Raw genomic sequence first — 23332 nt, 5'->3', positions numbered from 1 at the left:
AAAGACAACAAAGTGAATATGGGAGTGAAAATATGAGCTTCGTTAGACTTCAGCTTTTATATTACTATTCCCCATTGCTGAAAATTAAGTGCTTAGCTATATATTGTCAGTTAGTGTTGAACATCATCTGCAAGCATCCTGTTAGATCTTATACATTTTATTTAATTTTAACATATCTAGGCATTGGTCTGACACACTAATAAAATGGGCAGACTGATGGAAGGAGAATAATACAAATCTGATTCATAGTATTGAACCATCCACTTCAAACAGTGATTAAACTGAGATTCAATCTCTACAATGTTTACTTTCCTATATAATATTGAAAATTTATGCCATCACAGTCCTATCTGAAGTACAGTCAGGTCCATAAGTATTTGGACAGTGACCCAATTTTCATAATTTTGCCTCTGTATGCCACCACAATGGATTTGAAATTAAGCAATCATTATGTGACTGAAGGATAGACTTTCAGCTTTAATTTAAGGGGTTTACCAAAAATATTCCATGAGCCATTTAGCAATGACAGACATTTTTCTGCATAGCCAAAATTATGAAAATTGGGTCACTATCCAAATACTTATGGACCTGACTTTATATCAATTGTAAACATCCATTAACATGGCAACATTTAGGAATATTACTAGTAAAAGACAGAAAAAAAAATTACAAGGTGCTGCTGTGTTTTTATTTTTGATACCTCCACAGGCAAAAGTGAAGAAAACATTTTGCAGGGTTTATTGTTCCTTAACAGACTGCAGTCTGCTTTTGTATCCACAATTTATACATTTCTTTAAAATCCAGTCTGAATCCTAACATGTCTTGATGAACCATGTGTCTCCCTGTGGTATAGCATGTCCGCAGCTCCGACAAAAAGTGGCCGTTTTTAATAAATAAATAAATAAAATAATTGGCTTATTCTCCGTGGGTGTGCTCACTTCCATAGTTGTGAGGTGTTGGTTGTGAAATTGGGGCAAGATGCACCTGTATGTGAAGGTGAGGTCTGTCTCAATTGCTTCATCAGCTTCCTGCGGTGTGTGATTGAGATGCTGCACCCACGGAGGCTTATAAAAACGCGCCGGCACAAGAAAGGGAAAAAAGGAAAAAGGGGGAAAAAGAAGAAAAAAAGGCAGATTGGAAAGAGGGAGATTGAGAGAAACAGAAACAAAAGGAGGTTAAAAGATAGAGAGAGAAAAGGCAGGAGTGAGGGAGAGATCCGGTGCAAGTGAGCAGATGTAAGGCAGAGAAGGCAAACAGCCAGGAGGAAGTCCCTCGGAGCATGTGAATGGTGCTTGGGGGCTGTTAGCCTCTCTAACCGAATGACCTGGGAGCTGGAGTGGCAGATGTCTTGCTCAGGTGTAACAACTTGCTGGACAGACACAGCGCAACTGCAGGGTAGTGAAAGGCTGAGATAGGTGTCCTGCAGGTGGTGCCATGGTACCACAGGGGTGTGAGCCTTGTAGCGGGAGTTGGAGGCTTGATGGGGTTCTCTGCCAGGAGCCACAGATGGCTACAGGCCTAGGATCAGTGTTGAAGGTGAGCTGAACTGCCGGTTAGATGTCTCCTTGGTTGCAAGTACCTGCTCTGGGTTAACCCAAGGAGATATCCATTTTTAAAGGAAGGCACCAAGGCTCATGTTTTTAAGGACAGCTTCCTGCGCTATGTTTTTAACTTCACTTTAATGTATTATTTATTTAATGGATTATGTACTTGATCATTTTATCTTCCACACAAACACCTTCTTTGTATGGATTTATTTATTTAACTAAGCACTGCAATTTTTGAACACTCTTTATTTGGACTTGTTTTACTAAAAGCACTGAGTAGTTTACACCTTCCCCTTGCTTTTTGTGAGTGTCCTTATTAGCTGGCTCATCCCTCAGAAACTTTATAGGCAGGGGCGGGTTGAAGAGGCTCCTGGTAGCACCTGGTAGTGTGGAGCAGACACACACCATCACAATCCCTCCCTTATTGTTGTCATGCAAATCCAAAACTGATATTGTACCATTAACTCAAGCATTCATATAATTATATTTGGATCTTCTACATTTGACAAACTAGTTTTGGTACTTAGGTGACATGGTATCTTAGTGGTTAATATTGCTGCCTTACAGATCCAACATCCTATCCTGTCTTTGATTCCAATGTCCACTTGCTGCCTGTATGGAACTTGCACATTCTCCTCCTGTGTGCACTGGTTTATGAACTACAGTTTGGATTAACTGGCAAATCCAAACTGGCCCCTTGGGGGTGTATGAATGGGCCCTGCTGTAGACTGTTCTCAATTGGACGTGTGTTGTAGCCAAGAGGATGATAACGTTTTTAAAATCTGGTATCAGTCCACAACATGACAGACAACAGTAACAAATCTTATAAAAAACTACTAAGCTGAACATTAACCTATTCAATATATACACGAAAGCACTTAAAGCGCTCCAGTTGTAAAATAAAAGTCAAAATGTGATATCTAAAGGCATTTAAGTGTAAAGCCCTGAGTAAGCATAAACCTGCCCATTTGGATAAAGGCAAAACTTGTCATTACCTCAGTTCAGGGGGCTTGCACCACTAACTGCTGTGTCAGATGAAGAGGGTCTTTTATACCAGGAGTTCTTAGGATCAGTTTTGGGGGCCACCTATGGCTACAAATTTTTTTCAAATCAGTTTCACAAACTGACCCATTTTATTCCTAACTGATCTCATTGGTATTTTTATTGCCTATCTTATTCAGCAATGAAAATCTTAAAACCAAAATAAACACTAAATTATCTCAGTTTAACCCACATACTACATTCCAATAAAAATGGGTAAACCCAGATGTATACATTTTTGATTGACAATAAAAGTACAGAAACTGAAAATGAAAATTATACATATTAACCATTCATCCACCAATATGCAAAAATTACAAATGTTAAAAATAATACCCATTCTAAAAAAACGACAAAGATAAAAAAAAAAAAAAAAATCAGGGATATTCTGTGGGTACCTGATCTTGGTAGACATCATAAAGCTTGACAATATTGGGATGTGCTTCACACTGCTTCAAAGCTGCAATCTCCCTCTGAATATTTGCCTCCATCCTAAACAAATGTAAATGTTCCTTATCAGCAAGAAAAAAAGAAAAAAAAAAGAAAAAGCCAACAACAAGCAGAAACTTTCCACTGTACCTTAGAAGAATTTTTGGAACAAAGGTGAATATAGACAGGAATCTAATAGGCAGAAATACAGTATCAATGCTTATCAGAATATTTTGTCTGGCACCATAATTTAAAAAATTAAACACAGCAGATGAATCTGGTGGATCAATAGGGCCATCTTTGTACTTGAGACATTTTAACCCCCAGGTTGTAACACATTTACAACCTCTCACTGGTTTTGCTTTCTTTTAATATCTCATTTAATAGCATACTTAGTAACTGGCACAAAAGCAATTGTAAAACTGTTATTAATAACAACTGCTCATAATTACATGTATGTGTTTTTTTTAAATTCAAAAATAGACCATTAGGAAATTCACAAGCAATTATTTGAAGGTAAACAATGGACAAACTTTAGTGTTTTGATACTGTAAAAAGATATCCCAAAATGATTGACACCTATAGTTTATTTTTCAGTTAGTGTTTTTTAATTTAATATGCAGAAAAAAGAAAATATTTGCTATTAAATGAATATAAATAAAAGCATGTCTGTGCAAAGTAAAATTCCAGTAGCATGGGACAATCAAGGGTAAGACAGTGCTGAAATATCAGGGGATATGAGAAGCTGGTTCTATATACAGTATACAGATATGTCTGGGGAAAAAATGTTCTTCATATTAATGCTGACTACACTGTATCTGTAAATCTAAGACACTTAACTGTGATTTTGCAGTACAATATGAAAAGAAAAAAAAAGTCAAGTTTTAATTCCCACAGCAATGGCAAAGTAACATTCATATGCACCCCCCCCAAAACTGAACAATCTCTACCCAACAACCTTAAAGTGGAATGCAACTGATATAATGATACCCAAATGGAAGGTGAATGTTTTTCCTGCAAGAAACTGAAGGCAGATGGAGCCCCAAGTTAATCAATCAAGCTGATTGGGGTTTTTTCATGAAGGTGTGCACTGTACATGCATCTTACTTTCTCCTCCCATTCTAGGTTTACTATTTCCAACTTTTTTTGTTACAGATGTTTATTAAAAAAGTGAAATGCACACTTGATGTCTTGGATATGGTTCTTCAAACATTTATATACCCACCCTGGCAGGCCGGTGTATTAAATAAATTATTCTTATTACGATGAAAACAGCTGTAAACAGTATACCATAATTAAACCCCTTTCATGTGACCAGAGCAAAGTGGATGCAGTTCACTGTTTTCCAGGGCCTACATTTATATATTTGTTATATTTTTTAATTAGACAAAATATATTTAAAACAGATACAGTGGTGACAAATCCATTTGGCTCCTATCACATTTTTGTGTCAGACCCAGTTGTTGTGTACAGTGTGTGCATAAATGCACAATTAATGTACAACGTACAACCATAAATTTAGATAAATGAAACTAGTTACTGTACAAAGTAATGTGGCTGAAAGAAACACCTAACCTTATTATTATGAATATACTAACTAAGCAAGAATAGATGGCATGCTGGTTTTACTGACCTGTTAAAATCTTCTTCTTAGAGTATATATTAATGGTTATGTTTTGTAGCTACATCGCAGCATTTTTTTTTTTTTATTTTAAATTGAGAGAGCTGCAGTAAAAGTGCAGGAGGGGCTCAGCTAGAGTAGCGCATGCTGTTTTTGCTTAAAGAAGCACACCACTGCCAATGTACCATCACAGCGTGTGACAAACATTTTCAGTGTTTTGAGATGGAGCCACTCCTGGCAGCGACATGTACAAGACAGGTGGTTACAAGCTGTAAATGTTGTAGCAAATATGCCGATATTTGAAATATGCCGATATTTGAAATAAAATGTACATAACAATAGTTTATTAAAGTAATCACTGCTTTTGGAGAGATATATATTCTTCTTCTTCCTAGTTCTAGCTGTGATGCTAGCATTCATTCTCAGAATTTACTCAAGTGTAGTAAGTTGAACAGTCTGTTAGTAACGAATTACAGGAGTTATTTCTGCTTGATACAGATGAATGAACTGAATACCAACAAATGCCCTGAAAAAAAAAATCAGACAAACTACATAGAAAATAGTTACAGATGACTGGATGTTGTATTTTATTTCATTATCTATTAACAGCCACAATGATGCTTAAAACAGAGAAGAATGTTCAGAATGTACAAACAAAACTAAGACATTTCTATATTTTGGCTGTTGCACATATTGAAAATAATCGAGCAAGCTGGAAAAGACCAATTAAGGACCATGCCTTATTAGAATAATTTACAACCCAACCTAAGGTTGTTTAATGCGCGGTGATGGGGCAATAGTCTTAGACTGTAGTCTACAGCTTTAAATTTGCTAGCATTTCCGCAAAATTTGCACTAACAGTTTATTTAAAGTAGCATTATGTATTCAAATATTTTATTTGAAACCCTGATTTATTAATAGTATTACTGATGGGTTTTTTTATTGAAATTTATTGAACTGTCTGTCAGACTTATACTCCGTGTTTACGTGAATAGCTTAGTTCCATATTCATAAACTCTTAAATCCTCAAAGCTTCTCTATCATCTACCTGTTTAGTAATCTGCTTTTTACTTTGATAAAATGGCACTTCTTATGTGAATGTGAAACGGAATAAGCACTACATACCGTCTACTCAAAATCTTCACAGCAAACTCCTGTCCAGTTTGCTTGTGGCGACACTTTCGACACACTGAAAAGCTTCCATCACCAAGAGGTGGTTCTTTAAGATTAAGATCATACAACTGGAAAAACTGCGAGTCCTGTTTGAACAGAAAAGAACATAGGAAGTGTTTTTTTCCCAAAAAAAAGAGTAAATAGGAATATTTACATTTATTTATTTTGTATACCCATTTAAAAATTTTGGGATTGCTGTGCAACAGATTACATATATATAAGCTCTAGCCACCAGCAAACCTGAATAGGATTAAGAGGAACTGAGAATGTAATGTTATAAAAATTAGGAGCTCTGTTATTGATGTAAAACTAGCAACTGTCCAGCTTACATACAAGACTTTAGCTGTAAGATACACTACCTAAAAAGTCTGAATTCTCTGAAAAGCTGGAGAATTCCATAATAAGCAATTAGGAAAGTGACTTTAACTGAATGCATTGGAACTAAGTTTACTGAAATGAGCAGGCAGCTTTATGATGTGGGGTGGATACGAATAACAATGAACTGAATTATGTGTAATGAGTTGGTTTTGATTATCATTAGATACTTGTGGATTTAGCTTTAGCAGCATACCTTGAGCATGGCACTGCGGGCAACATTGGCTGAACCAGGCCTCTCTGAGGATATGTGCATTTCCATGAAATCACCCATGGCAGCATTGCGGCTAAAGAGAATGGAAGGTGCCACAAAGGAATAGCCCTAAAATGAAATCAGACATATAGCACTGAACTTAGTTACAGATAACCTGAGGAGGTATTTTATTTCATTTCATTAGCTATTAACTGCTGCAATAATACTGAAAAAGAGAAGAATGCTGTATATGTTCAAAGAAAGATAAGACACAAGTGCCGATTAGAAAATGAATGTCAGTGCCAAGCTAAAGTACATCACCTACTCAGTAGACTCTAGAAAGGAAATTCTAAATTTAAAAAAGCAAAATATTTGCCATTGTTTTATAACACTGCACAACATATTGGTAACCACTGCAAATCCATCAAAAAAGTTGCTCTGTAATAACAGAAGTAAAATGTAATGATCATGCAAATATTACAAAATAAAAGGGCATTTGCCTGAACCCTTTCTAGTTGCACATTGGCAAACAAGAATAAATTACAATAGAAAGCTCACTGTCACTTAATTTAAGGACAAATTCATAGGGCAAATTAATACAGAAGCATTAACTAGAGTCTGCCTCTCACTTGATTTAATGTTTCTGTTTGAAGGAGAACCGAGGTTCACCTGGAAAATTCTATCAGAGCTGGGTGGTGTGCTGGCAGGGGAGTATGTGGGATCCATGCCTGTAAACTCTTCTGCGAAGTTACTAACATCTAACTCATTTCGAATCTCAGGTTCGAAGGGAGCAGCAATCTTCTTAGCAGCCAAGTCCACCCAGTTTAAACCCTAAAAAGAATAAGAAGAAGAGGAGGAGAAAGTAGATGAATATTTTAACCATTTTAGCTCTGAGAACTAGATTAAATGGTAGTGGCCATTTGGTTAATTTTTCCACTTGAACTGTAGTAATAAAGTTACCTCAACTGTAAAACAGAGAATTTTAAAAGAGTACAACAAAAGCCACCTAAAATACATAAACTGCACAGGAAATGAATATATATCTATAGCTCGTGTATGAAGAATTTAAGCTATCACTTGATGTGGTCCCAAGAACCATATTTTACACTATATGTAGTTCTGCTGTTCTTAAAATTTAGGATTCTAGACATTGTGATGAAATTGTATTAGACAAGGCCATCACTTCCCTCTTCAAGCTTTATATCTTTTTAAACCTCTTGTGATCCACAATGACAACTTTTATACAATCCAACTATGGAATGATACTTAAAGTTATTGTACACTACTGAGAAGACTAATAGGAGGCATTAGGAGGAATACTATTCAATCTTGATTATAGATGATACCTTAAAGAAAGGATGGCTCTTGATCTCATCTGCACCTTGTGGCCCCGAACCCAGTCTTTTGCGTGGATCTTTCACCAGCAGTTTGTGGAGCAGGTCTCGAGCTAGAGGGCTCATTTCATGTGGATATGGAGGGTCACATCTCATAATCCTCCTACAACACAATCCAAACAGCTTGATGAAACAGTGGTCATACACTATTGGTGCAATAAACCTGGTCTACAGAAATGTACTGCATTGTAACAGTTAATATGTTTCCTTTAGGCCATCAAAAAGCCCAGCAGAACAAGGAGTTATGTCTACAACAGTAGTATTCACTCACTGCGCTAGAAGGACAATGTTGGGTACAATTTGGGTCATAACTTTATAGGAAAAAATGTTTATTGTTCTTTTAATAATGGTTTTAAATAGAGCAACATGAATAATATTCAAAAGTGCTAAATTAAACCAATATTGTAAGAAACATAAGGATGAAGAATTACTTAACACATGCCATTAAATTTGCAAAGACTGTAAACAAGAAAATGATTTTGTTTTGAGGAAAAAAAAGCTGTGCCAAGATTAACAGAATGAAGATGTCAATAGCAGAGTCAGGAAAAGTAAACAATAGAACATGGGTATCCAATTGTGGTCTTGGGGGGCTACTGTAACTGTAGGTTCTCACTCAACACCGTATTAATTAGTGAAAAGTTCTTTTGCCTTAAATGTAATTGTCTTACTGTTTGAGACTCATACACCTTGTTTCTTTTTTCTCAATTATCAGCTAAACAATAATAAGTGCAAAACGAGCTAACCTGTGTCCATCACAGAATATCTGAAAATAATGAGAGTTAAGGTCTCAATAATGATGATCTGCTCAGGTCCACAAAATATTCTGACAGTGTTCTTAGAAAAAAAGAAAATCAACAATTCTTGAAATGTCTGCTGTGACAGAATGACAGCATCAGCAAGCCACAGAATTAAGTAATGGGCTTAATTAGCAACAAGAATAATCTTCTAATAAAGAAACTGGTTGGAGATTGAGGCCCTGTCTCAGTTGGTCATCCGATGGTTCACTTCACATCTCACTACTGTTTAAGGAAAAAGTGCAATTTGGAGGACAGACTCTTAAAAATCTAGGCAATTAAAATGAAGGAAAAACCATCAATTAGCAGCAAAAGCTGGTCACTAATTAAGAAAATCTTTGGAATGAAAACCACACCCCACAGTGGCCTTCCAGGACCAGAGTTGGACACCTCTATGTTAGGCCTTACTAACGTCCAATATTTACTGTCAAAGAATGTAGATTATTCTGCAAAAATAAAAAATACACTGGTGAGATCATCTACAAGTGTTTTAATACCTTCTACATTATTTTCAAATGCTGAGTTAATAACAAAATGGAATTAAACACATGCAGCCAATGTGGGCCAATTATTTGTGACTCCTGTACTCTTCTTATAATCGTATGTCAGTCTGTCTCCCCAAAACTTTTTGGTGATTCATTTGCAAGCAAAGAAACAAATATGTGGTCCTATCCCACAGACGAAATACAAAGTATTTTTATGTCTACATGTTCCACTGGCATCACCTGTTTTTGTACCTGTTTTGACTTTTTTTCTTAAAGCATATTCTGCCCTTATTAACTTCTGCTCTACTGGACCACAGTAAGGCAGTTGCTGGTCCATCAAGCACAATACACCATGGGAAATCAATTTTCCATTTACTTTCATTGTCTGGTACACTGGGCTATTATAAAGCACTAGGTTTTTATACTGTACGCCTGCCTAATGATTTTTGTGTTTTGAGGAGCTGGCAGCACAAGGTCACAATTGTCAATGAAGAATGACTAACCTACCTGGACACTTCTGCTTGAGAATTTTTTTCTCCTTCTAGTGTGAATGGTGAAGCTCCAGTGAGTAATTCAAACATCAGGATCCCTAAACTCCACCAGTCCACGGACTAAGGTAAAACACAAAAAGAAATTAATATGGTTGACTATCTTTTCAGATTTTAAGGCATTCAGATTCTGCATTTTATAAAGGGATTATGGAAACAAACTTCAGACAAGCAAGTACTTTTCAACAATATTTATGTAACACACTTGAAAAATGTGACAAGTCAATAACAATTACTGAACATTTTCCTAAACAAGTTGAAGATTGACCTACATCAAGGTCTCAGAGGAGTAGCAGTTAATTATGTCATTTGTCGCAGAAACATCACACAATAAATACTTAAGAAAAAAAAAACACAGTAAAAAGCAGTCAGTCATAAATCCTTATATACAGTGCACATCATTAAATGTTTTCATTTGAATAGCTTTATTACAAAGACAGTAAAATGCTTAAAATAAAATTACACTGTTTTCTACTTCTATGTTACAGTGTTATAGGAGGATTACTTAACTTCTACAATATGAAGAATTATTGAAAGTATAGTAATAGTTGCGAATAATATAACATCCACATATGATGTTCTAGTTTGCACATATCCTATTAACAAAATGCATCAGAACTGGTCATTAATACTGCATGTACCCACTGCTTGAGTTTCCAGGACAGGGAAAGATTATATTTAGGATCATCACCAACAACTTCTTTACAGGAACACATGAGACTCATAAACTGTGACTGTGGTCCCTTACCTTGCCATGGCCTGACTTGCCTCGTATAATTTCCGGTGCCATATATTCAATAGTGCCACAGAATGAGTACGTCCTTTCACTCTGTTAGTGGAGAAGAAAGGAATTCAAAACAGAAAGAGATGTCTGGCTGTGTCTTTTCTAACATAATTGTTTTAACCTTTTGTATTTCTAACCAAAATTGGGTTACAGTTCAATTCACTATTTAATTGTCATAATAGGATCTATATTTTCAAGATCAATATATATATAGTTTCTGTTACTGAACAAAGTAAAATCCACTATAAAAAGAAGAACAACTTTAATAATATAATTCCATGTATCCATTTATAAATTAAACAATAGTTAACAACCTTCATTAATTTACATAGAATGCTAGTAAACCAAACATGTTTAACATTCAATAGTTTTATACAGCATACTTTGGATGACTAAAAAAGTATTTTTTTTTATAAGTGAAGAAACCTAAAATTATGAAAATAACTATAGGAAGTGCAATAATAAAGTAAAATGACAAAATCTGTATATTTGAAGAATTTAGGCAGTGTACAGGATGTCAAACATCAGTGCCAATTTCAATGCAACTGCCAGATGAAAGAGCAACTCTTCGTTGTGCAGAAAATGTACTAAGTTTAGATTAATGCTGGCTTTTTTACTCTAACACAATACCTTTACTTAACAGAGAACTACAGCAAACACCATCACACTTTTATTTCTATGTGTGTAAGATAGACTGTGCTTTATTTAGTGTTTGCAGAAAGAAGCATATGAAATATAAAAATATAACCACCACCACCAACCCCCTCAAATACACACAAGAATTACAAAAAAATCACTTGGCTAATTATAGGAGAGCAGTCCCACTAAGGCATTATAAAGGAGTACTGGTGCTGGCATATTTTGAACAATTGGTTAGCTAAAAGTACTCATTGATAGTGTGTGAGAGAGGGGATGTGCAACACTGTTCATAATGCCCAATCACCACTTCCATTCTCACAATAGTGGCCAGGCGTGGAGGCTCTTTGCTGTGGTGAATGTCAATAATCATTTCCTTGGTCTTACTGATGTTGAGCTGCAGATAATTAATTCACTTTGAACCAAGCAACAAAATTCTTCGCCTGACTCTTGTACTTTGTATCATCCCCCTTGTCAGTATGCCCCATTAGTGGGGAATCATTACAAACATTTCTGCAAGTGACATGACCCAGTGTTATATTAGCCAGAAGGCTTTTTTTTTTTTTTTTAAACACCTTTCCCCACTGACCATCTGACCCTTAGTGTAATTGCCTATTTGATTATTGTTTGTCTTCATTTCCAATTACTACCATTTTGTTACATACACTGTGAAAGCATAGTGAAACTCTTGTGCTACAGTTGCAAATAAGGTATAAATAAATACAATAAATAAATAAAGGTAGCAGAAGATAAAGAGCATATATAAATAAATATAACAAATTAATACAGTAAATAAGAGTGAAAAAAGTAACATACAAGGTAATTACACATAAACCAGCAGGTGGATACAATACACAATGCAGGGCAGATAGGATCTGGTTACTATGGGTTCAATGACCTTATGGCCTGGGGAAGAAGCCGTCTCTGAAGTGAGTGGAGAGAGTGGCGAGACTATGGTAGCACTTTCCAGAAGGCAGAAGTGAAAACAGGACACGAGTTGGGTGGCTGACAGCAGAGATTATGAAATCAGCTCTCCTGAGACATCTGGTTGAGTAGATGGTATGAAGCTGTATTAGGTCAGCCCCAATTATTTTGAAAGCCATATGGACAGTCCTTGGTCAGTGTTTGTGATCCTGGGAAGTGAGGTACCAAACCACAACGTGATGCATCTGGTCTGGATATTTTTTAATACTTCAGTAGAAAAACTCACTAGTGTTTTGGTTGTAAAGTACCTTGATTTCTACTCTGTATAAGAAGGCACTATATAAATAAATAAATGTTGTTGTTATCTTAATAGTCTGAGGTGAACAGAAATGGTAGCGGGACTGTTCCTTGTGTTGGCCCAGTGTTGCTCACATCAACATTGAGCCTCACAAACTATGGCCTATCAGACTGGTAGTCCAACTTTGTACTTTTTTATTTCAAACAACTGAAGCACAGGCTGGTTAAGTGACTTGCTCAATGTTGCACAGTGAGCCAGAGATATGAACTGGAGACCTTGTGTGCTTTAATGAGCTTCTTCTTAAAGTGTGAAACACAACATACAGTGTTATTACTTCATACAACTTCTCTGATTAAGGCAGCTGTCAAAACTAGAAAAGATGAAATACTATGACTTAAAATGTTGGTTTTCCAGAACATACAATAATTTTGGTTCCTCTGTTATAACAATGACTAGGGGAGTTTTGCTAAATGTTTAATATGTAAAAAGTATGATGAGTAAAATTAATGCAACAAATAAACTGAACGTTTAAATAGTACAAGGCAGTGCTCTTAATAAGGAATCCCAAAATAGCAGCCTAATCTCATTTGGAATTTAAAATGTTCCCAAACTAAATCTCAATACATAATGAAAGACAAAAAAGTAGTACTTAAAAAAAAAAAAAAAAAAAATCACCTCTTCTCCAAGGAATTCTTTACTGAGCCCAAAGTCTGTGAGTACAATATGACCTTCACTGTCAAGCAAGATATTTTCTAGTTTGATGTCCCTGTAAATGATCCCAAGCTGCAGAAAAAAGTAACAATTTTAAATGTCAAATTCCCTTAACTTAACTCAACGATCTAAATGCTGGTTGCTTTTAAAAAAAAAATACACTTTCTCTTGATCTGGTCTTACTGCATCAATTTCAGCTTTAACAGCCATTCTTAGTACCAGTTTTAAATATGCAAGCACAAATGTTTCTTGTAAGTGAACGATTAATTTAGAGATACTCAATGTTTGCAATGTGTATATATTTCCAAAAATCACTTTTAATGGTGTGGATCATTGTTACACTGGGATAACATTACTGAATAGACACAACACATGTTATTCAAAGAATGATGGCAACCTGCAATTCTCTAATTGCTAATATAAACATTAAATTAACAATGAAAGACTACAGATGAAGGTAAAATGCAACTAATTTGGATTTACAGCACACAACAGGAACTTCAGTAGAAAAAAATGTAATAAATAAGTAAACATGAAAAAACAGGCACTTTTATCTTATATATAAATGTCTACACATGGAAGTGTGTGTGTCTGTCTGTCCAGCCCAGAAGTGAGAGGTGGAGTCGGGGTAAGGGCTCCACCTCTGCAGGATACACGAGTGAGGCCAGCACAATGGCAGAACAAAACCTCCGAAGAAAGAGTCACTCGCTTAGCTGCTAATACAGAAGCTAGGCGAGCATATCAGCAAAATGGTACCCCTTTAACTTTTCCTCCCGTCGCTAATACACAAGCGATGCGAGCACATCGACAAAACGAAACCTCCTAGAAGAGAGACGCCCAGAGTAGTTTCTTTCAATTACCTGACATCTCTACATTTCAATTTTTTTTCTGATGATTTCAATAGTTTCTAGAACCCCGGGCTTTTTACAGCACGTGCTTACACCGCTAGTTCTAGTATAATTAACAAAAACTGTAGCTTTAATGTTCAACTACACCTATACTGTATATAGTTTGCACCATCACTATATTAAAGAGGTAAACTCAGTAGTTAACAGTATGTCTAAAATGTACAGCAAGCAACAAGAAATTGATGTGTAAGATAGGTCTCAGTATTTATAACAAATACTCGAGCGTGGCATGGTACTGCACTGTTTAGTGCTGCTGCTGCTGCTTCCTAGCTCCGGAGGACAGAATATCCATTGACACTCTACTGCTGCCTGTGTTTTTCACATTTTCCTCCATGTCCAAGGGGTCTTCTCCAATTTCCCAAAAAGGAGTACATTGGGTTGACTGGTGTTCCCTCATTTTACCGTATGTGAGTAAGATAAGTACATGATTGAGTGTGCCCTGTAATATACTAGCATACATTCCAAAGCTTGTCCCTGCCTTGCAGTAGGTGACACTGAGAAAGACTCCAGCATCTATTGTCAAGGACACTTTTTTCAAAGAATGTTAAAAAAAAATGGAGGATCAGACAGTTTTAAATAAATGTGCAATTTCAACATTCTTATAAGAACTACAGATTTTAGCAGAACACAATGCTACCAGGATAGACTGTACCTTACCATAACCCTCAATCTGGATTAAAAGGATTCATTAAATAGATGGCCGGAAGAACTGACATAACATCTGGACAAAAGTAAATATACTGACAAAAGTTTTCACCTCCAACATTTATTTCCCCATTTTTATTTTACCCCTAAAACCCCAAAATCTTCATTAATGTTTGGTTATTAACAGATAATACTGAAATGTGGCAGTTAATTAAAGAAAGTGGAAGGCTTTTAAAGTCTTAAAAATTGTACTGGTCATTTTTCAGTTCTGCTCCCTATATGCCTTGGAGCTTTCTCATTTAACCCATGACATTTTGTAACAATAACCCAACACCCAACTGCTACATAAAAAAGACAAACTATAAAAAGGGGGGAGCTGACTTTGTTGCATATAATTCTGGACAGTCATTGCCCTCTTGAACATACTCAAACAAGGTCTTTCCACAGACACATTCAAAGACTTATTAAAATTAACTGAAAATTGATATTGGCAGTCCAATAGAAGGAAGCAGCAGTACAGATTCTTACACTGACGTATGAATGAATGCATTATTGATTTCATTTTTAATTATTATCCTCAACATTATCAAAATCTTGGTCTGTGTAAAGAAATGCAGTAGTAAATAATGGTGGGCAATGATGCAGGGAGCAGTTGTTCATATGTGTTGGGGAAAAAAGTTAAATACGCCTTCCTTTTATGTTGTGTACCCAGTAAATATTTTGCCATCTAGTTAATATCGAAGAGTAAAAAGGTAGTTCCTGATTGGCTTTGTTATGTAAAAACATATAAATAAGGATAAATATTTACTTAAATCAGACAGAAACATTGCTCTATGAAACACATTTATAGTTAGAAAAAAAGGATTAAAGAAAAATGTTTTTAAACATTCAATTTTTTTTACCTGAATAAAACGCACACCAAGACTGCAAACAGATGTTATCGTAGGAAAAGAAAAAAAAAAATGGAAAAAAGGAAAGAAAATAAAAGACCTCCTCTACCAAAACCTGGCAATAGAAAAAGATGGATTTAGTTTGGATAGTGTAGTTTTCACCTTGTGTAAGTGTTCAAGCGCCAATATTATCTCTCCAATGTAGATTCGTACTTCATCCTCTGTGAAGTGGTCTCTCTGGTATAGGTGAGTAAACATCTCGCCACCACTGACATAATCTAAGAGTGATAAAAGAAAAATAAGTCAATTCAGTTCAGAGGAAGTTAAAAACACATTCATGCATGAAGATGCAAGTCTGGGATAAGCCAGCTTTGACAAAAAAGGTCTAACTTGCTGTCTCCATAGTAAGTATTTTACCACAATTGAGGTGGGTTTATGGTGAGTGTCATGCTGTAAAGTGAGGAATGGTCAAAAATAATGTAAATTTTCCATGCTACACAAACTGTGAGAATGAGGATGTGGCCTGTACCAACATCTACAATTGTTTGTCACAAAGTATTTTAATGTATAATTAATGCAGTGCCAGTCAAAGCCCATTTGGAGGCCTAGGTAGGGTCGATGGACATCACCCCTTGTTGTCCATAGCAGGTAGTCGATATTATTACACTTAGACAACCTGAGAGGATGTACCTCAGCGTCTGATGCACATTCCCCTTCAATAGCACAAGCGGTGCCCCTTTGTGCATACACTGTACCAAGGACTTTACGGACCACACGACCCTTGTTGTACATAGCATGTGCACTTTTACAGTGCTACTGTGTTATACAGTTTCCCAGTTTAGAAAATGGATGGAGGACTATGCGAAGAATATCATTTAACAGTTTGGCCATTATCTGCTTGCAGGTGCCATCCATGCTGTGAAGCAGTCCAGTTTGGTTTATTTCTCCAGGTATTATGTTTGTAAGATTTGCTTCACAATACATTGTGGAATGTCAGATTTCCAGGGACCATTTGTGTCTACCATAATGTTCACCAAATACAGTTAGAAGCCAAGACATAAATATTATAAAAGGAGATGAATATTGATTGAACTGATGAAGAATACTGTAAGTGTTCTTTCATAATGACAAAATCTATAAAGACAAATTATATTACCTCTAATTTTGATAATTCTGAAATACTTTCATTAAATTTAATGGATTCTTTTGTCCAAATATATACACAAAAATTATAAATATGTATCTATAATATATATAAAAATAAATAAAACCAACTACATCTCACACTTAAATAAATACCACAATGATCAATGCCATCGATATGCAAAACGCAGAAGCCAAATTCACCCAACAATAAAAGAAGCTCTGAATCAATGGAAAATTTTGGCTAAAGACTCTCCGCAGTCAGGAAAGTAACAAAATGTGTTACTGACTTCATTGTTGGTTATCTGCAACAACTTAGTACAGTGGACAGCCCACTCTTAATAAAACATGCTGTTAGAAATCAAGAAAGAATATAAAAGTAAGCTGCCCTTCTACTCATACAGTACATGACTAACACTGCTTTGTAAATATGTATGATTAGGGTATTGTATATTTGCAGCTTGATAAGGTAGAGGATATCATACTCACTATAAAGGCATGGACTTCTTATGGTACAGATGATTATATGACATTGATTGGCCATACTATCAACTCAAATTTTGAGATCAACTGTTTTGTGTTGCAAACTGCTACCATGGGAAGTAGTCACACGGAGCAACAAAACATATGGCCTTTCAGAGATGGAAATTAATTAGAAAATTCCATGTCATGATCCATATCCTATTCATGTCAGAACTCGAGTATTATTGCCATTATAGCATTAACACATGGGCTGCATTGTGCACACCCTGAACCTCGCTGTAAAAAAGGACTTGCAGTGCGAGCAAGTTAAGTTTTGGGAAGTGTATTTGTATTGTTTGGACATTTAAACAGTGTCAGTTAACCAGATTTATACAACTTACTTACACATAAATAAAAGGCTGCACAGGCAACTTTCCACACAAAAGTCAGCATTTATTAAAAGAAAAAACAAAAAGTGACAGGAGAATATTTAATATGTATATTTACAGCACCTCTGACCTATCCATAAGCAGCATTTCTGAGAAATTGGGAAATACAGCCAAATCAGCTAAAGCTGTTATTATAATGTTTGTTGATGTGACACACATTTTAAGACTCAAAAGTAATGAATAGGATGTATAGACTCTATTTAGTTCCTTTTTAAGAGGGCTATTTTAAGTATTTGCACTGAAGAACGTTTTTGTTTTTCCATCAGTTTATATACCCTACATGTTGTTATTTCTCAGGATTAGAAACCCGTGAGCAGTGACATTCCATTAACACACAAATAATCTGTTATGTCAAGATGAGACTGACAAACGTTGTGGCTCGGCGGCCTTCGTCAACCTATAATTAATTTTTTTTCATGGCAGAATAACATTAGCAGTGGATTTGCTCATGATCTTGTTGTACGTGATGGCTGGCTTGTTGGCAAGGTAACTAGCTGAACCAGCAGTTATTGGTATGGCCTACACTATTTACTATAATAGCAATCATATTACATTTGCCAGGCAATAGCAGCTACCCACACACACATTGGCACCTTATCCTTTTCCCCAACTCTGCGTTTCAGTGCTGTTCTAAGCACAGTACAGATGCATGTGGAAGTGTCTTGATGCTTCATGTAGGACGCTGCTGCTCTACCAGCCAATGAAGATCTGCAGCATCGTGACTGCATATGCATGAGGTTGATTAGCGTAGTCCATATATGGTTGTTTCAGGGTGGCAACTGGACAGGGTCTGAAGTGCATTCACATACGCACATTTACAAAATGATCATGATTTATAAAGGTGAATTGTGTACAAATGTGAGTACTGTATACTAGGTTTTATAAACCATTTATTTTTTGCCATTTTCCTGTTTTTTGGCATACACATATTTCCACACTAAAATCCATGCAACGTTTTTTAGGATGCTGAACCCAGATGGAATTCTGCAAACAGGTCTTGTATTGCTGAACAAGAACACTCAATCTGTGGTGATCTGATCAGATTGAGAAAAAAAATAGATGGTGGAGACCACATTCTTGCAGAAAACAGGCTTGTTCAGATTTAAGACCTATAGGCTGTGCTCAAGCTCTTCAAAGAGGCCACTGTTGGACTAAGATCAAAAACAAAGATTACTTCTTTTAGAAAGGTTCTGATCAGCATAAGTCCTCTATGACAAGGATTTGTCAATCCAGAGGCAATGTAAATATGAAATAAGTTGGAACATTGTTAGATGCTATATAAGAGAGGCTATCATCTAGTTCATGAAAATTGCAGGTTTTCCCTATGCCTGATATGTTGAACACACTCATTTATGGATTGGAGAACAAATGCAAATTCTTCTGAACTTAACGTCAGGCTTAGTGATTAAATAAGATCAGAGATGTGTGACATTTCAACAAAATCAGCAGAGGGAAGAAACAACTACAAAAGTAAAGCAATTTTTGGTAAATGGACAGTGGTTTGGTAACTTTTTTAATAACTGTTGAGACCAGCCTGTCCCAAATGGCATGGCACATCATGAGCTATCAAAATACATGGAGGAAACACCAATTGTCATCTCTATTCATCTATCCCACATTAAAAAAGCTATCCCAGTGCTTTCTTAGCATGCCCACAACAAGAGTTTCCAGCAAAATGGCACTTTTGGCATTGTGTGCCCAAAGCATTTATTTTTGGTTCTGAAAATGTTATAAATGATTAACTACAATTTAAGTGTTAGAAAATAACCAGGACATGAAAAATGAAAATACAGATATTAAATACACAATGTTAGGCTATAATAATGTATTGGTCTCTTTATGAATGGTTGACTTTTGTACTGTAAGGTATTTTTTTGGAAGTCAGATCAATACAGAGACAAAATGTTTTGTTACTTTGCTCTATTTGAAAGTGCAAAAAATATATTATTTAAACAGTGGTTTGACTATTTTGTAAGCTATAAAAGTAATTGGTCAAAGATCAACAAAAAAAGTCTACTATCTTTTGCCTTTTCAAGCGTCTTATTATTCTAGCTAACAAAAAGTTAGATTAATATAGACTAGACAATACAGATTTTTTTACTCATAAAGGCACAATTTTCATACATTATTTACAATTATCTAAACATCTATTCTCTTTTCTTTAGTAAAGTAGTTTATTTTCATTCAGTTACATGATGACTTGTCTGCAATATTATTATGATGTTCAATGTAATTAGAGTAGTGCCTCGTAATTCGAACAATTCTAAGTTAAAGAGTTTGAGAGTTTAAATGAATTTAAATTAAATTCAAGAGAAATTCGATCTGGAGTTTGACTAATGTTTCTATGTTTGAACTGAGCGTGCAGTGAAAAAATGCAGCAACAGGTGGTGTTTACGCAGCGAGCATAAATGCCATCTGTTGTGCACCCAAGTTGTCTCTCCCGTTCTCGCTGTGAAAGCATCTCTTGCATTAAGTTCCTGTGTTTTCAGTGCTCTTTTCACTTTATTTTTGGTGTGTTTGGTTTTTTTTATATATATATATATATATATATATATATATATATATATATATATATATATATATATATAAAATCTATAATCTATTAACCATGGCATTGATGAGTGACTCCTCTTTCAAACAGTAACATTTCTTACTCTACGTCAGCCACATGGAACATCACCACTACTCACTAAGGTATAGTAAATGCAATTTTCATTTTATTATACATATTTTATTTATTGTTTGCATGTTTAATTTATTATTTAGGGAATTTAATTGTGTTATTTGTACCTTAAATTATGTGTATTTGCTGTTTAAATTTATTGAAATGGGTATTGTTTAGGGTCTGGGAATGGATTCATTCACTTTCCATTATTTTTAATGGCAAAAATTGATTCAAACTTCCAACAATTCAGAGTTCGAATGGCCTCTTGAAACAAATTAAATTCGAACTACGAGGTACCACTGTAATTATTAGGATATTCTCAGCTACTCAACCCATTTAAGAGCAAGTTGCAGCCACCCTTGTCATTTGAAAATTGATATTATGAAAATATCAATGTTTCCCAATTAATTGATACATGAAAAAGGTATCAATGTCAAGACTATTCCATTTTCAAGTTTGAGGAACAGTACGAAGAATCAAATTTCTATCAGATCATATGGATTATCCATCCATCCATTTTCCAACCCGCTGAATCCGAACACAGGGTCACGGGGGTCTGCTGGAGCCAATCCCAGCCAACACAGGGCAAAAGGCAGGAACCAATCCTGGGCAGGGTGCCAACCCACCTCAGGACACACACAAACACACCCACACACCAAGCACACACTAGGGCTAATTTAGAATCGCCACATATGGATTATCTTTATATTAAATAAACAGAAAAAACATTTTTTAAGTATATCATTCTTTTTAAGTATATGATTATGCAGTCATCACTGCAAATTCATTAAAACATATTTAAATATAAAGATCAGTGCATTTATATAACTCTCAAAATACTTATTTACATGCATCTTTTCATTCTTACCCAGTATCAGGTGTAGCTTTGATTGTGTCTGGAAGGCGTAGTGTAATGTTACCAGAAAAGGAGATTGCCTGATGTGTTCAAGAACCTGTCGCTCTGTCTTGGTGTGCTCAGTTGTTTTGGCTTTTTGAACAATGGCTGCTTTCTTCAAGACTTTCATGGCATACAGCCTTCCTGCATCGTGGCCACTAGTTTTTCTTACCAAAAATACCTTTCCATAAGCTGAAAAACAAAACACATAATCAGAAAATATACAACTGTTTACCACCATTTTAACTGCAAGTTAATAAAAGGAGATGTACAGTACATGAATATTTGATTAAATATTAGAAATTTTACACCACTATTGGATTTTACTATTATTAAAAAAGAACACACCAGTAGACTATTTTGTCAGTTAGAAAATGTTAGTGAAGAAGAAAACAACAATCAATTGTATACGGTAAATGGTATTGTGGTGGATGACCAAGTCTTTGACCTTGGAACATATTCGTTTATTATGGTTTTCTATTTTCTTTATCACTTTAAGAACAAGTTAAATTTACAAGACAAACTGTAAAAAATCCTCATTTAAATTACACTGGGTGCCATCGCATTAAGAACTGTTTGATGAAAGTTCTAAAGTCTTCCCGGACTATCATAAGAAGTGGCAGAGGCCTATATTCGTTTTCTCAAAGGAATTTCAGACAAAGCAGAGGTTAATAGACTAGAACCAGGAACATCAATAAGCAGCATGCTGGCCAAATCCAGCCCACATGCAAGTTTTCTCTGGATCTGTGACAGACTCACTGGCACGGCAGGGGGAAAACAACATTGCTGCCTCCTCAGTTTTGGACCTAAGGGTTTCTGAACGCTCACTTAGTTAGCCTGCATCACGTGAATTCAGTGCAGTATAAGCCTTCATCATTATTTCAATGCTGCTGTAAGGAAGATGATTAGCAGGTTTTTATAGTTTTGGAAAAATCTTTCGAGGTAATTTCTCAATGTTCTTGTATGAGAGCTTACTGATGATTTTATTTTCATTTTGTTTGTTTAGTAAGTGAGTTAATATTCCACATATACAGTAATGCATTTGTTGATAATATATTTGCATCTCTTAAAAACTATAATGCATCACAGGTAAATTAAAGGAAGGAATTATTAAGGAAAAGATTGAGTAACACATGGCAAGAACAGGACTTTTACTGGATACTGTAGTCACAGTATGTTTTCAGAAGATGGAGGTCATGTTTTGCTAATATACTGGAATTGTATGAGGAATCCACAAACAGATATGATCAAAGTGGTGCATACAATATTATTTATCTTAACTTCCAACAAGCATTTGATAAGGTGCCACATGAGTGGTTGGGCATCAAACTAAAAGAAGTTGGGGTTCAGGGTGTAGTGTGTAGATGGGTGCAAAAGTGGCTCAGATGCAGGAAGTAGATGGCTACAGTGCAATCAATGAACCCTATCAGAATTGGCTGATGTTAAGAGTGGTGTCCCACAGGAGTCAGTGATAGGGCAGCTGCTATTTTTAATACAGTCATATGAAAAAGTTTGGGAACCCCTCTTAATTCTTTGGATTCTTGTTTATCATTGGCTGAACTTTCAAAGTAGCAACTTCCTTTTAATATATGACATGCCTTATGGAAACGATAGTATTTCAGCAGTGACATTATTTTTATTGGATTAACAGAAAATATGCATCACAACAAAATTAGACAGGTGCATAAATTTGGGCATCCCAACAAAAATATTACATCAATACTTAGTTGAGCCTCCTTTTGCAAATATAACAGCCTCTAGACGCCTCTTATAGCCTTTGATGAGTGTCTGGATTCTGGATGGAGGTATTTTTGACCATTCTTCTATACAAAATCTCTCCAGTTCAGTTAAATTGCATGGACAGCCTGCTTCAAATCATCCCATAGATTTTCGATGATATTCAAGTCAGGGGACTGTGACAGCCATTCCAGAACATTGTACTTCTCCTTCTGCATGAATGCCTTTGTACTGTAGATTTTGAACTGTGTTTTGGGTCATTGTCTTATTGGAATATCCAACCCCTGTGTAACTTCAACTTTGTGACAGATGCTTGAACATTATCCTGAAGAATTTGTTGATAGTGGGTTTGAATTCATCTGACCCTCGACTTTAACAAGGGCCCCAAGTCCCAGAACTAGCCACACAGCCCCACAGCATGATGGAACCTCCACCAAATTTAACAGTAGGTAACAGGTGTTTTTCTTGGAATGCGGTGTTCTTCTTCTGCCATGCAAAGTGCTTTTTGTTATGACCAAATAACTCAATTTTTGTCTCATCAGTCCAAAGCACTTTGTTCCAAAATAAATCTGGCTTGTCTAAATG

General features: G+C 35.7%; 1 protein-coding gene across 1 annotated transcript in view; it reads right to left on the bottom strand.

The window, feature by feature from the left end:
* The window catches only part of LOC114653977 (ribosomal protein S6 kinase, polypeptide 4), a 101010-nt gene that overhangs the window by 30709 nt on the left and 46969 nt on the right, over positions 1 to 23332 (bottom strand). Inside the window, exons 3-12 of the mRNA XM_028804489.2 lie at positions 20984 to 21202; positions 15559 to 15674; positions 12918 to 13025; positions 10349 to 10429; positions 9560 to 9663; positions 7726 to 7876; positions 7049 to 7210; positions 6383 to 6508; positions 5764 to 5897; positions 2987 to 3080 (exon numbers count right to left, since the gene is read on the bottom strand). Of these exons, the coding sequence (XP_028660322.2) occupies positions 2987 to 3080; positions 5764 to 5897; positions 6383 to 6508; positions 7049 to 7210; positions 7726 to 7876; positions 9560 to 9663; positions 10349 to 10429; positions 12918 to 13025; positions 15559 to 15674; positions 20984 to 21202 (1295 nt within the window). The remainder of the gene's footprint in view (positions 1 to 2986; positions 3081 to 5763; positions 5898 to 6382; positions 6509 to 7048; positions 7211 to 7725; positions 7877 to 9559; positions 9664 to 10348; positions 10430 to 12917; positions 13026 to 15558; positions 15675 to 20983; positions 21203 to 23332) is intronic.

The sequence above is a fragment of the Erpetoichthys calabaricus genome, chromosome 1 (genome assembly GCF_900747795.2).
Source record: "Erpetoichthys calabaricus chromosome 1, fErpCal1.3, whole genome shotgun sequence".
Taxonomy (NCBI): Eukaryota; Metazoa; Chordata; class Cladistia; order Polypteriformes; family Polypteridae; genus Erpetoichthys; species Erpetoichthys calabaricus.
The sequence above is the reverse complement of the archived record's forward strand: the minus strand, read 5'-3'. Positions and strand labels throughout refer to the sequence as shown.